This window comes from Trichosurus vulpecula, chromosome 2 (genome assembly GCF_011100635.1).
Source record: "Trichosurus vulpecula isolate mTriVul1 chromosome 2, mTriVul1.pri, whole genome shotgun sequence".
In the NCBI taxonomy this organism is placed as follows: Eukaryota; Metazoa; Chordata; class Mammalia; order Diprotodontia; family Phalangeridae; genus Trichosurus; species Trichosurus vulpecula.
Window position 1 is genome coordinate 380,412,846 of NC_050574.1, and position 14,547 is coordinate 380,427,392.

At 36.7% G+C, this 14,547-nt stretch overlaps 1 protein-coding gene across 1 annotated transcript in view; it reads right to left on the reverse strand.

Moving 5' to 3' along the window:
* Positions 1–14,547, reverse strand: part of DSCAM (DS cell adhesion molecule) — a 776,379-nt gene that overhangs the window by 230,115 nt on the left and 531,717 nt on the right. The window contains exon 12 of the mRNA XM_036744150.1: positions 66–262. Coding sequence (XP_036600045.1) covers positions 66–262 — 197 coding nt within the window. The remainder of the gene's footprint in view (positions 1–65; positions 263–14,547) is intronic.

The following is a 14,547-nucleotide window of genomic DNA, read 5'->3' on the forward strand; positions in this document are numbered from 1 at the left end:
GAAAACAGATTTATTGTAATTATTGGTGGTTTATGCTTTAAACAATATCTTTCAGTTTTCAGTACCTGCAGAGTAGAAAGGACTTCTTCTCCCACCTCCTTTGTGGACACAAGATAGCGGGCCATTTCTGGGTTAATGATTCGGTCTTCTTTCTCCCAGCGAACTATAATGGGTTTCTCACCATGGGCTGTACAAATCATTTCCTTCTTTTGACCCTGAGTAGCCAGGGTAGTATTTGGGTATGATGTTATCATAGCAGGAACTAAAACAATCAAAAATAGTAACACTGCTTATTCAGGACAGTAGATTTCATGGTAGGGCAACTGGGTGTGTGGATAGAGCACTGGGTTGGAAACAGAAGACATCTTCCTGAGTTCAAATCTAGCCTCAGACACTCACTAGCTGTGTGACCCTGGGCAAGTCTGTTTGCCTCAGTTCCTCAACTGGAAAATGAGCCACTCCAGTATTTGCCAAGAAAACCCCAGGAGGGTTCACAAGGAGTTGGACGTGACTGAACAAAGTACTTGGTTGCAGACTTTAGGTAGAGTGATATAAAACCACTACAAGTCCTAAATGATGCTTAAATAGTTAATTCTATGATATAAAACATCATTTAAAAAGGAAAACATCAAAAGAATATTAGGAAAGTGAGAGAAAAGCTGAATGGATGAAAGGCATCCTAACTAAAATATTTTCTATTCTGGACACCCAGTGCAAAAGGGACAATGCCTATTTACCTCCAAACTGGAAGAGAAGTTTGTAGTATTCCTTTAGTTTACACAAAAATATCTTACTATTGTGAGTATCCAGAAATGGAACTGGCTAAGTTACAACTCCGTGAGTTTTAAAATTCAGAAGATCCATCAAAGGTTCTCTCAACAAAAGCAGAAACTGCTAGAGTAGTGACAGTTATGTGCAGTGAGGAACCAGTGTAGTAACTTAGAACCTGATTGACCCAGCCCAGAAGTAAATTGACTCATCAGCTGAGATACATTTCATGGAAGCAGTTAATCCAGTTGATGAAATGAATGATCAAGCATGAAGTAAAATTGGCAGGGACTCCATGAAGGAAGAAAAGAAAATATTCTTTCAGGGACTTAAAAGATGTTTAAAATGCATACTTGTATGTAGAACTGGTATCAGACTACATGCCATCTTGGGGGGGGGGTGCAAGGGAGGAGGAGAGGGAGGGAGAGAAAATTTGGAACTCAAAAACTTGTGGAACTTAGTGTTGTAAACTAAAAATAAAAAAATAAATTATAAAAAAAAGAAAATTCACACTTAAACTGATTATAAAAGAAGTAATTTTACAACTTAAAATTAGTTTAAAGTTATTTCTGCCATGGGCACGCCTTTATTTTCTACCATTCAAAGTAAAATAGACTTTTAGGCAAGTGTACATTTGGCATTCAAACAAGGTGGCCAGCCCATCAGAACTGCACTCTCTACAGTAGAGTTTTGATGATTGGCAGTTTAGTTTGAGAAAAGACCTCAGTGTCTGGTATCTTATCCTGCCAGGTGATCTTCAGAATCTTCTTAAGACAATTCAAATGGAAGTGATTCAGTTTCCTGGCATGGTTCTGGTATACTGTCCAGGTTTCACAGGCATACAACAATGAAGTCAGCACAACGGCTCTGTAGACCTTTTGGCAGGCAGTCTAATACCTCTTTTCTCCCACACTTTCCCTCAGAGCCTTCCAAACATTGAGCAATGTGTGCATCAACCTCATTATTAACATGTATTTCCCTGGAATGTATACTGCCAAGGTAAGTAAACTTATCTGCTGTATTCAAACTTCTCCTTTTGCTGTAATCGATGGTTCCATTTGTGAATGGTGTGGTACTGACTGGTGGAGCATCTGTGTTTTCTTGGTGTTAATTGTTAGGACCAAATTAGCACAAGCAGCAGAGAATTGATCCATACTTTGTTGCATCTCAGCTTCAGAGGCTGCATTGAGTGCACAATCCTTTAATCCTGGCTTCCTTTAAGTCCCAACTAAAACCCCATCTTTTACAAGAAGCTTTTTCCGATCCCTCTTAATTCTAGTGCCTTTTCTCTCTTATTTCCTATTTAGGCTGTATATAACTTGCTTTGTGTGTGTATCTATGTACCTATGTATGTATGTACATACATATGTATGTATGTGTGCATCTGTCTGTCTATCTTTATGTTTACGTGCTGTCTCCTCTATTAGAATGTGAGCTCCTTGAAGGCAGGAACTGCCTTTTGCCTCTTTTTGTGACCCGTGGCACATAGTGGGCAATTAAGAAATGTTTACTGATTGATTGATAAGGCATTCCTTTCAGAATACTTCCCCTAAAGTATTGTGTGATGGTGACTATTATTAATATAAATGCATCAAATCTGAGCAAGGACTGAGCACAACATGTTATTCTGAACTTGTCCTTTTATAATGAAGTGAAAATATCTCTAAAGGGGCCTTTGGAGCATTCTCAAATCACTTAACATGAAGGCAGAGGGGTTTGCTGTCTTTCTGCACAATTTTTCCTGCTCTGTCCAGAGAATGAAGATCACCATTCATTCACCTATTGTGTAGAAGAGGTGAAGAAATTCCTTTCCTTGCTCCTTCTTTCATCCCATCTCCATGAATGGATCGTATGGGTTGTTTGACGCATGAATGGTCATAAGGGATGTTTGTGTGACCCATGAATAGGTCCTAAAGGATGTTTCTTTTGGCTTCAGTTTCAGCTGCCAGCAATGATCTTCATTGAATTTGGGAGTTTGAGCCATGGTTATCTTGGAATCAAGATTCCAGGTGGGGATGTTGCAGCCAGCCAGTCCAACAGAGAAGCCTGGAGAGAACCAGGGTGCATGGGACTTAAGCCAAGTGAAAGTTATTGACTGGACTTGGGACTGTGTACTCTATAGGAAGCAAGCTAAGCTATAAATCTTTCCCTTTGCAGACTGAAGTGAAAAAAAAAAGGGGTTAAGCCCCATGTCTTGAGTGGAGTAAGTTTGCATAATTGTGTTTACATTTTTGAAGTAAATATTCTTTGTAAAAGCTAATCCAAAAAAATGGGGGGGGGGAGGCAGCTAGGTGGTGCAGTAGATAGAGTACCAGCCCTGGAGTCAGGAGGACCTGAATTCAAATCTGGCCTCAGACACTTGACATGTACTAGTTGTGTGACCCTGGAGTAAGTCACTTAACCCTGGTTGCCTCACCAAAAAAAAAAATACTCCAACTGTTAGTGGTTAACTTAAACTGGGGGAACAGCATCAGTGGGGGCTAGATCCATTTGTAAAGAGCCTAACCACACCCCCAAACTCCCTCAAGGGTACTGGAGAATCCTATGGGAGGGATGAAATGTAATATACTGGTTCTTCCACACAATAACAGTCAGAGTAGTCAGTGTTGTATAACTTCCTTGTCCCTATCCCAGATTCAGTCCCTCTAGGTTATTTTGAAGACAAAGATCTCTGAAGATATCTAGGAGAACTTGGAGAAGACTTAATTAATCAGTAGGAAGGTCCAACAAAGCTAGAGGGCCTAAAACACAGTTTACCACAGTCATCTTCAAGGTTAAATTCTTAAGGCCATAGAGCATATTCACATTAGTTTCTCTTTGGGAAATGGCCACAAGCAGTTTTCCAATCTTCTAGGATACTAGGAGCAATAACAAGGAGCATCAGCAAAAGCACCGTCAGAAATGTGAAGTCCAACCTGGGCTCACCTTCCTCTGTGCAGTCTATCCTCCACTTTCATAAACTCATTATATTCCAGTCCTGAAAGACTATGCTATTGATCCAGGCTGAGCCTGACTAAGGCCATACCGCTGACAGGTTAAGTTTAATACTGGAGCAAAATGAGACACTCACATATCATTCAATAATTTAAAAAAAATACTTTGCTATAATCAGAGAAGTATATTTAATAAGAAGAGGCATTGAAGACGTCTCTAGTTAATCCGGCTGAGTGAAGCTTCCTTGATGGTGTTACCCGTTAGGATCCACCTCAAAAAGCCCCTGGAGCTCCTGGTGCCTGCTTTGTTCTCAGGTGATGAGGATATGATGGCAAGTCAGTGTTTAGTCCTCCGAACCGACTGAGTTTTGAGGAAAAACTAGCTTAACTTGCTTGCGGATGGAGTGGGGAGGGGATACATATTGGTAGCCAGTCAGTCAATGAACACTTATTAAGTGCTTACTATGTGCCAAGCACTGTGCTGAGTACTGGGAATATACCACCCCCCCCCCAAAAAAGGCAAAAGACAGTCAGTCCCTTCCCTTGAGGAGCTCACAATCTAATGGAGCAGACAGCAAGCAAACAAATATATACAAACAAGTTATGCACGGGAGTAATAGAAAATAATTGTGCCTTTTCTTTTCATAGAAAATTTCTGTAATCAGGGCAATTGAGCAATAGAAGTTTTATAAATAGAATAATGGGCTAATGCATTTTGGGAAGATGGAGGAGTAGGTCAGGAATGTTCAAGCTCTCCAGATTTCCTCCACAGACAGAAAATCGCCATGAAATAAATATAGATCAGCAGAAATAAAGGGGTAAAACAGTTGTCCTCCTAAGAAATCTTGAGAAAACCTCAGAAAAAACTCCAGTGGCTGAGGTTTGGTCTGAGTGAATTGTAAACATCTCTGGGCTGACTCCACTGAATTGACAGACAATGGGCCCTGAGGGAAGCACACTAGTCTTCAAGAAATTTCACCTCCTGAAATTTTACCTCTTAAACTTTCATCTAAAGAATAGCAAAGACTGAATGAGGGAAGATTGAAGGACCCCTCCTGTTTCCCGAAGGCAGCCCTATCAGTGTTGACCAGATATGATCCTGGCTGTGGCTGTGGGGGAGGAAGAACATACACAAACCGGGTGAGTGCAGTCCTGCAGGGAGCTAGAACATTTTTGGGACAGCATGCTTGCAGCCTAGGGAGGAATAAAAGAGTCACTAAAGGTTGAGCCCCTAGACAGAATTCAGAAAATAACAGTAAGAAGGACCTGAGGCCTAGGACAATGTTACACACAACTAGACATTAAAACTTTATTATAATAATATCAAGCTGCTAAAAATAAGCCAAGGAAAAAGAACCTGACCATTGATAGCTACTTGGTGTAAAAGAACATCTGGATTCATACTCAGAGAAAGATAGTGAGGTAAAAAATAAAAAAGCCACTCCTACCCTAAAGAATTATGTCAAATGGTCACAAGCCCAAAAAGAAATCTTGAAAGAACTTAAAAAGGACATCAAGAATCAAATCAGAGTAAGTGAGGAAAAATTAGGAAAAAATAAAAGCAATTCAAGAAAATTATGAAAAGAAAGCTAACCAAGTAGAAAAGGAGATACAAAATCTTAAGAAAATAAGTCCCTGAAATTAGAATTGGGCAAGTGGAATCAAATGACATCATAAAACACCAAGACATAATAAAACTAGATAAAATATAAGAGGATGTAAAACATCTCATTAGAAAAACAACTGATCTGGAGAATAAACTGAGGAGAAACAATATAAGAATTGTTGGTATATCTGAAAGTTATGATTAAAAAAAAAGACTCTAGATACAATATTACAAGAAATTATTACAGAAAATTACCATGACGTTCTCAAACAAGAAGGTAAAGTAGAAATAGAGAGTATCCACTGATCACCACCTGAAAGAAAACTTACAGGAACTTAGGAAGAAAACTTACAGGAATGTCATAGCTGAGTTTCAAAATTCCCAAGTTAAAGAGAAAATATTGCAAGCAACAAGAAAAAAAAACACAACTTAAATATTGTGGAAAAACAATCAGGATTTTACAAGACCTAGCAGCTTCTAACACTAAAAGACTATAGGCCTCAAAACATTGTATTTCGAAGAGCAAAGGAGCTGGGGTTGCAAAAGTTAAGTATAATGCTGAATGAAAAAAAAAATTAACAGTTGATGAGTACTGAAAGACATTCAGGTATTTCTAACAAAAAGACCAGAACTCAAAGGAAAATTTGATATGAAAGATCCAGAAGAAATATAAGGAAATCATTAAATACTAATTATAAGGCACTGATTAAAATAAAACTGTTTACTTATGGTATATGACAATGTTACTAATATTAGTAATTATTATTAGTAATAGTATTCTTAAAATAGTTATCCTTACTAAGGTGGTTCAAAAGAAGGTTTGGGGATGAGGTGTGTATGATGAGTTGATTCTAAAGAACAAAATTGGGCAGGAAAAGGTTAAAAGAAGAAATTATCTCATTAAAAAGGGGTATGAAAGAAAGAACTAATATAGGGGAAGCAGGAGGGGGTGAAGTGTTGGTAGTATTGGAACCTCACTCTCATCTGGGTTGAAGAGGAAACAATATATGCATCTGAAGAGGTTTAGAAGTCCTCTGAACTTCTAGAGAGGTGAGAAAACTGGGGGAGAGGGTAGGAAAGGAATTTTTGGAAGGGTATATAGATTAATATTAGGAGGGTGGGATGAATAGATAAGGGAGGAACTTTTAGAGAGGTGGCTAAAATAAGAAATAAGAGGGTCAGGGGAGAAGATAAGGTAATGCGGATAGGGTGAAAAGAGAGACTGAGAAGGAAAATAGTGAGTAAAAATAAGAGCAAGGGAAATTCACAAATAGTAATTATAACTTTGAATGTGAATTAGAAAAAATAATAACAAAATTCATTTGGAAAAATAGAGTCAAGAATATTAAAGGAAATAATGAAGAAAAATATAAAGAAAGGAGGTTCAGCAGTACCAGATCTTAAATTGTATTATAAGGCACTAATTAGAAAATGGATAATTTTGATTACATTAAATTAAAAGGTTTTTGTATAAATAAAACAAATGTAGCCAAGATCAGAAGGAAAGCAGAAAATTTGGAAAAAAAAATTCTATAGTCAGTTTATCACATAAAGTTCTCTCTCATATTTAAAATGTACATAGAACTTTGTCAAATCTATAAGAATACAAGTCATCCCCCAAGTCATAAATGGTCAAGGGATATGAATAGGCAGTTTTCCAATGAAGAAATCAAAATAATTTGTAGTCATATGAAAAAATGCTCTAAATCAGTTTTGGTTAGAGCAATGCTAATTAAGACAACCTTGAAATATTGTTTTACACCCCTACCAGACTACATAAAGATAGAAGGGGAAAGCAACAAATGTTGAAGGGGTGTGGAAAAATTGGGATACTAATTCATTGTTGGTGGATCTGTGAGCTGATCTAACCATTATGGAAAGCAATCTGGAATTATTCCCAAAGAGATATTAAACTACCATAGACCCTTGGGCAATACCACTGCTTGTTCTATTTCCAAAGATGATTAGGTAAAAGGGAAAAGAAACTATATGTTATAAAAATGTTTATAAAAGGTCTCTTTGCGGTGGCAAAGAACTGGAAATTGCAGGGATATCCATCAACTGCGGAATGGCTGTACAAGTTGTATATGATTGTGATGTAATACTGTGATGAGCTCAATGATTTTAGAAAAAACATGGAAAAATTTGCATGAAACAATGAAGAGTTAAATGAGTAGAACCAAGAGAACACTGTATACAGCAACAGCAATATTGTTTTTAATAGTATTTTTCCCCAATTATATGTCAAGATAATTTTTTAGCATTCATTTTTATAAGATTTTGAGTTCCAAATTTTTCTCCCTCTCTCCCCTCCCATCTTCCTAAAACAGTAGGCAATTTCATATAGGTTATACATGTGCTCTCATGTAAAACATATTTCCATATTAGTCACAGTTGTGAAAGAAGAAATAGATAAAAAAAATTCAAAAAAGAAAAGAGTATGGGGAAAAGTATCCTTCAATCTGTATTCAGAATCTATTGGTTCTTTATATGGATGTGGATAGCATTTTCCTCCCTTTGCGACTGTCTTGGATCATTGTGTTGCTGACAAGAGCTGAATCATTTGTAGTTGATCATCACACAATGTTGCTGATACTGTGGACAGCGTTTTCCTGGTTCTGCTAATTTCACTAGCAATATTGTTTTAAGAACCATTTTGAGTGAATAAGTTATTTTGACTATCATAAATACCCAAATTAACTATAAAGGACATATGAAGAAGGACACTACTTGCATCCGGAGAAGGCACTGATAAAGGGGTTACTATGATATGAAACTTGATGGTCATTAATATTGATGATCATTATTGTATTGCTTTGGCCTTTGTATTTCATGGTGTTTATGTTTAAGTTTTCTTGGTTACCTTGATCTCCCTTCTCAAAATTAGTCCATTGTAAGCCTTTTAAGTAGTGTCATCTGTAGCCTGATTTATGTAATTCTGATTGTGAGTTTAGGAAAAACCTTATAGATTTGCCTTATAGATAAATGATCCATGAGGGGAGTGAGCTGCCCACTCACTCATAAATTAAAAGGATGAATTGAGGAAATTGAGAGGATTAGGACAGCAAATGGTTAATTGTGGAAATTGACTCCATCTTGTGACTCAGTTCTGGAGTTAGCTTAGTTTCTATTCAATTATGGGTCTAGTCCAGTTTCTGTGTTGTGAGAAAACATTATTCAATTGAAGGAATTGGGAGAAAATCTTACTGTATTGTTTGATTCTAGCCCTGTGTGACTGGGAAACTGAACCACCTCTCCATTATGTTGACCAGAAACCAAAGATTAATGTAAGGAGTTTTCTCATAATTGTATATCTCAAGCAACTCATATGTCTTATCTGAAAACTGGACCCATATTGATCTATCAGTTATTGTTTCCATTTTCCTTTGATTGTTTACAGACACTTGGTGGGAGTAGGGCACCTCTTTTTTGTGATTTCAGGGAATTGCTCCTGTTTACTCTACCTCTCCCAACTTGGAAAGTCCCTAGTCTTTCATCCAATTAGAAATTAGATTACCTAATATTGTATGTTTTTTTAAATTAACTGGTCTTATTTGATAAATTGTTTTTAATGCATAAAAATCTTTCTCCCTCCATGTTTGGGGTCCAGACCCAAGTTGAGGAGGTCTGGTTTCACTTTTTTAGGCAATTGGCATGCTTTGCTTAATATAAAAATATGCTCAGGAGATCAAACCTTTGTTTCCATAGTCATTTCATCTTTCACCTGCCTCACACACTTCAGAAATGTTCCAAAGGTGAAATCAGTAGGTCTAGCAAAAGATTGGCTGTGGAGGATGAGGCATTTGAGGCATAAGGAGTTGAGGATGACACCTAGGTTTATCCTCTGGTAGACTGGGAGGATGGTGGTTCCCTCAACAGTAAGAGGAAAGATTGGAAGGGGGAAGGGAGAAGGGTTTAGGGAGACAGTCTGGTTTTGTACATATTGAGTACATGATGTTTACAGAACATCCAGTTCAGGATGTCTAAAAGGAAGTTGCAGATATAAGACTGGATGTCAGCAAACCAATATGCTACTCAGATCAATCTAAGGTTCTGGTACAATTGGCCCATTTCTTATTGGTGCTCACACATGTCTATCTAAGTGTCTATTAGCTGTTTATGGCCTAGATTGTTACATGTCATCATCAATTATAATTAGCTAGGTTCCCTGTTGGTGTTAGTGTCTCTTTTTTCCCCTTATATCCAAAGTTCAATTGATGCAGTTGAGTTAAAGATTATTGTATAAATAGTATTTTTCCAGCAGGTATACATGTGCACTCATTTGCATTGACATTAACATATAAAAACACCCAGTTGCAGTTTTTGTGAACATAATTACATAAGGATACCAAGTCACAATTTTGTAGCACTTTAAGGTTTACAAAATTCTTTCCCCACAAGAGCTCTGTGAGAAAGTTATCATCACCCCTATCCCGATCTACACATAAGGATTTAAGCAGCCTGTCTAGTATGACAGAACTATTTAGTTCCATAGCCAAATTTCAAACACTGGCTATCTGATTGCAAGTCCAGTGCCCTTCTACTATATCACAATTGAAATTATTTCTTTGCCTTACCAAAATGCTTTGAGAAGGTGAAAAAAATACAGCAAGAGAACAGCAACCACAACAAACCATCATGGGATGCTGCTGAAATTCCCTTGTATCTCATAGCAAAGAAGTGAAATAAAAATCTTTAAGGCTTTGGGGAGAACTGGTGTTCTGAATGGCAAACCACTGTAGATACATATTTGTATCTACTCTTGACACCATCTTTCTATTTCCAGGGATCATTTCAATAGACACTATTGTAATGGAAAAGATATGGGAATAGAAGCCTTGAATTCTACTCCCAGTTCACTTACTTTCACTGAGATAGAAGATGTGGGTACATAAAAGCAATTATTTTATCTAACTGTGCATGTATGAAGGACATTAAATATGAAAGAACAATAGCAGTATAACAATTTGTCTTAATAAATATAAATAAAATATGCGCAAAACACCTGTGTGTATGACCTTAGTCAAATTTTAGTTGCTTCATCTGTAAAATGAGAATAACGCCTTCTCTTGTCTTACAGGGTTGTAGAACAGATAAAAATCAATAACAAAAGTGAAGACATACCAAAATTAAGAGGATCATAATAAATGGAATATTAACAATATTATTTATTAATCTTCATATCATTATATGAGATAACATGATATAGCAGATAAAGTATTGGATTAGTATTCAGAAGATACACTAAAATTCTGCCTCTGACGTTGACTTGTCATGTGACTATAGACAAATTTCTCAATATCTGTATGCCACAAGCAACTCCTTAAGATTTATTAATTGAATTATAGATAAGGTTGAGAGGAAGCTTGTAGAGGGAATTCCCTGCCCTGTTGAAATCACAGATGTTTTATATACTTGTGTTTATTAAGATAATTTGTTATTTTGCTACTGTTCTTTCATATTTGTGTACTGAAGACTTTTTTGCAAGGTTAATAAAAAAAACTGCTTTTGTGTACTAACATTCATAGATCCAGTGAAAGCATCTTTGGGATAACTCCAGTAATAGGTAGTAAAAGGGGAATGGTATCCTTTTCATGCATGGTTTGATTCTTCTTCCAGGTTTATGTATTTCGAAACCTTTTTTAATTTTTACTCCACATTGTAGAGATGCATATTTACTGTGGCTTTAATAGATAATAGATAATAATTTAATAGATGTATATATTAAAAATACTGTACTTAAGTTTCTACGAATCACTGTTATGTCTGAGTGACTTGGGGGAATGTGATAATGCAAACTTCTGATATATAATTCTAGCCAAATAATCTTGTCTTTCTAGTAATAATTTAACATCTTGCAGATGCTAAACTTTTGTAACCTGAAGTGACATATGGCAGTTTTCCACCATTTCATTGAGAAATTTGCACAAGTCATTAATTCTAGGCTCCTTAAAGATAAACTTTCTGGATTTTCTAGTGGCAATAATAATTATTATCATTATTATTTCATTCTTATTTGTAAGTAGATTTAAATAGAAATGGTCTGAGTCATAATTCTACAATTATTCTTTTATATTTAATGTTTCATAGACTATGTGATAAAATAACTGCTTTTGCAGTTGAGTTAAAGTATTAAAGTATAAGCTCATCTTCAGTGAGCTTGTTGAAAGCATGCTCACACCAATTTTTATAGGAGATACAACAGTAGGGATGACATGTAGCTCATCTTGATCCCACAGAATTCTGATTTCTTCTGCTAGGTAAATATTTTGAAAGCTTTTCATTTCACATAACTCAGACATAGTGAATATGTGGGATGGTGGCATCTATTAAACCTTGTTCTTAAATTTTTATGGATAAATGTCATATCCAGGCCATTGTGGGCCTATCTGGTAATTTAGTGTGTGGTAATTCTCTGGTTCTGATACCTTATATTAGTTGAGTTCTCAAGAACATTTTGAGTTGTAAATTTAAAATATGGGGATTTGTCGTCTCTCAGTTTTGAGAGATAGCAAGCTTCAGATGTATAATTCTAGCTACACAGTCATATCATGCTAAATATTCAGTAGATGCTAATTTTTTGTAGCTTACAATGATGCTATGCCCTTACCATTATATAAAGTCATTCTTTTTAACATTAAACATTCTCTTTAACAATAAAATATCTATAATTTCTGATAGTGTTTTAGTATTACAGTATTAATTTTAGATCATGTGCCTTTCTCATTTTGCCTTCTCCAAGAGGACTAACATATATGTTAATGCTTTCAAAGTACAGTTCCCATGGAGATGACTTCCTGCCAAAAAAAATTCCACTAGCATAAGAGCTGAACGAAACCAAGCCTCACCCCCTCAGCTCAATATGTCAGTATGGCTTTGTCTCAGGATATTCTGAGATGTCCTTAATTCTCATGCAATGGGACTTTTATTCCTACATGGCAAAACTGTGGGGACCAGGCTGTGTAAGCTTAAGCAAGTAACCTGACATCTCTGGGCCTTCATTTCTTAAGGAAAAGAGGAGATTGGACCAAATGATCTCTCCTAGCATTTATTCCTGCAGCTAGGATATAGGCAATGTGATATAGTAGTGAGCTCTGCACTGGAAGAAGAAGGAGGTACAGAGAAGTAAAATTAATTTGCCCAAAGTCACATTTATGTAAAAGCTATGATTTAAATCCAGATCTCCTACCTCTCAGTTTAGTGCTCTTGTTACTGGTCAATAAGCTGACAAACATTTATGTAGTGTCTACCCCGCTGAGCACTGGGAATACAAATACAAGCCAAAAAAAAAAAAAGACACTCCCTACCCTCAAGGAACGTAGAAAGTAATGGAGGAAGATAACTTATAAAAGGAAGAGGGAGGGGAGAAGACTGTACCTAAAGGAATGATAAAGTCCAAGTTTTAGCCTGTTGAGAAATGAGAAGATGGCTGTTCTGGGCATTCTCTTCAAACTGGTGTTAGGGGAGGAGCTGTATAATCAGAGGGAAGGAACTCAGAGAAAGAATACTTCTGAGGTAAGAATTCCAGAGCTAAAGTAATCATCTAGAATGTAATGGAAAAGGCGAAAGTGAAGACTGGTGAAAATGAAGCTGTTGACCCTAATACCCTTCTTAAATGGATGTTTTAGAAGGAGCTTTACAATCAGAATGAGCCGGCTGGGAGTGGGGTGGGAATAGCAGGGAAGAACCTGACTTAGAGGCAGTTGAACCTGACTATCTTCATTTCTCAAAATTTACAGAATTGAAATTATATTATTTTTAGCTAGTATACAAACTGTGACATCATGCAGGAATTTTTAGGTTTTGGACAGTAGAGACAGCAACATTAACTAGGCTACCCTGACTCCAAACCATCACCAGCCAAACTTTCCTAATACAAATTCATTACATATTTCAGTAATATAAGCCCTAGATATTCATTAGATAGTAAGTTTTACCAACACATACTTCTTATACTACTTGGAATAATGGCCACTCAAATGCCATACACAGATATATGCAAATAACATGCTTAAAATGTCCCTAGATTACTTCAAAAATCTGGTAAATTTATTCTAAAGCTGCATTTCTGATTCATTGCTTCATCGCCCCCCTCCACCAACAATTGCTTTTATGAATACTAACTATACCATGGAGTCCAATCATTCAACAAATGGAAAAACTCAGCTCCTGGCCATATAATCCCATCCTTCATCAAGTAAAAATGATGAAAAGATTTTGTTTCCATTTTTATAGCATCTGGAAATACATAGTTTAGCATCTGTTTGCTCCTAGCCACAAAGCCAATCCCCAAAGCTTAAATTTTCTACTAGTATCTTTGTTATTCCAGCATTATCTTTATTTTAAAAGTATCTTTTGGCTTTCTTTTCCTCTGTCAGGCTGATGGGGTACAGGATCTGGGAACCCCCTTGAATTCTCCTTGAATCTTCCCACTAGATGAGGCTTTTGCCTGAGGCCATAAGCCTTTCCTTATCTCTAGGCCCAAATTCCTAGGTTACTCTTAACCTAGCCTAGCCCTCCATTGTCTAGCTAGTTTCCACCCTTGATCCTATCAAAGTGCCTATGTCCAAGTCTGTTACCATTAAACTAGCCTAGCCCTACATGGTCTGTTGTCTCTAGGTAGCCTTCAATTACTTCCCACCCTTAATGCCATTCTCTTGGTTCCTGGAGTCTGACCTCACCCTAGTCCCATCAAGCTCCTCCTTAGACTCCTCCTCAAGACCTCCCCTAAACCCTTCCTCCCCAGGACCACCCTAGATCCCTCCCATAATCTTTCTGTATATAAGTTTCATCTTGCCTCCACCAAAGGGCTCAGATTCAGTCTACATCAGATTCAATCTACCTGACTTGTGAAAACAAGAGTCACAAATGGTGAGATTTCTTAAAACAACCTAATATGGCGAATCTGTAATAAACTTTGTTTTCCTTGGGCTGTGAGAAGGCCTGAGTGGAATTCATTTGAGCAGGACCTGGTGGGTTGGTATTTTGGGGTCTTGAGCACTTCTAAAAACATATGGTTCTCTGACCTCATCAGTACCTTCAGTGATTTCATGGACAACCAAGGATTTTAAATTAAGGCAAAAGAAAAAAATCAATAAAATATCAATTATTTATAATTTGAGATACCAAATTGTGTATGTATGTGTGTGTAAATGCATAAACATACATAACCACACATGCCTATATAATATCAGGTTAAGAGTATTCCAGCTTTGCAAACCTTTAGAAAATAAGACAGAT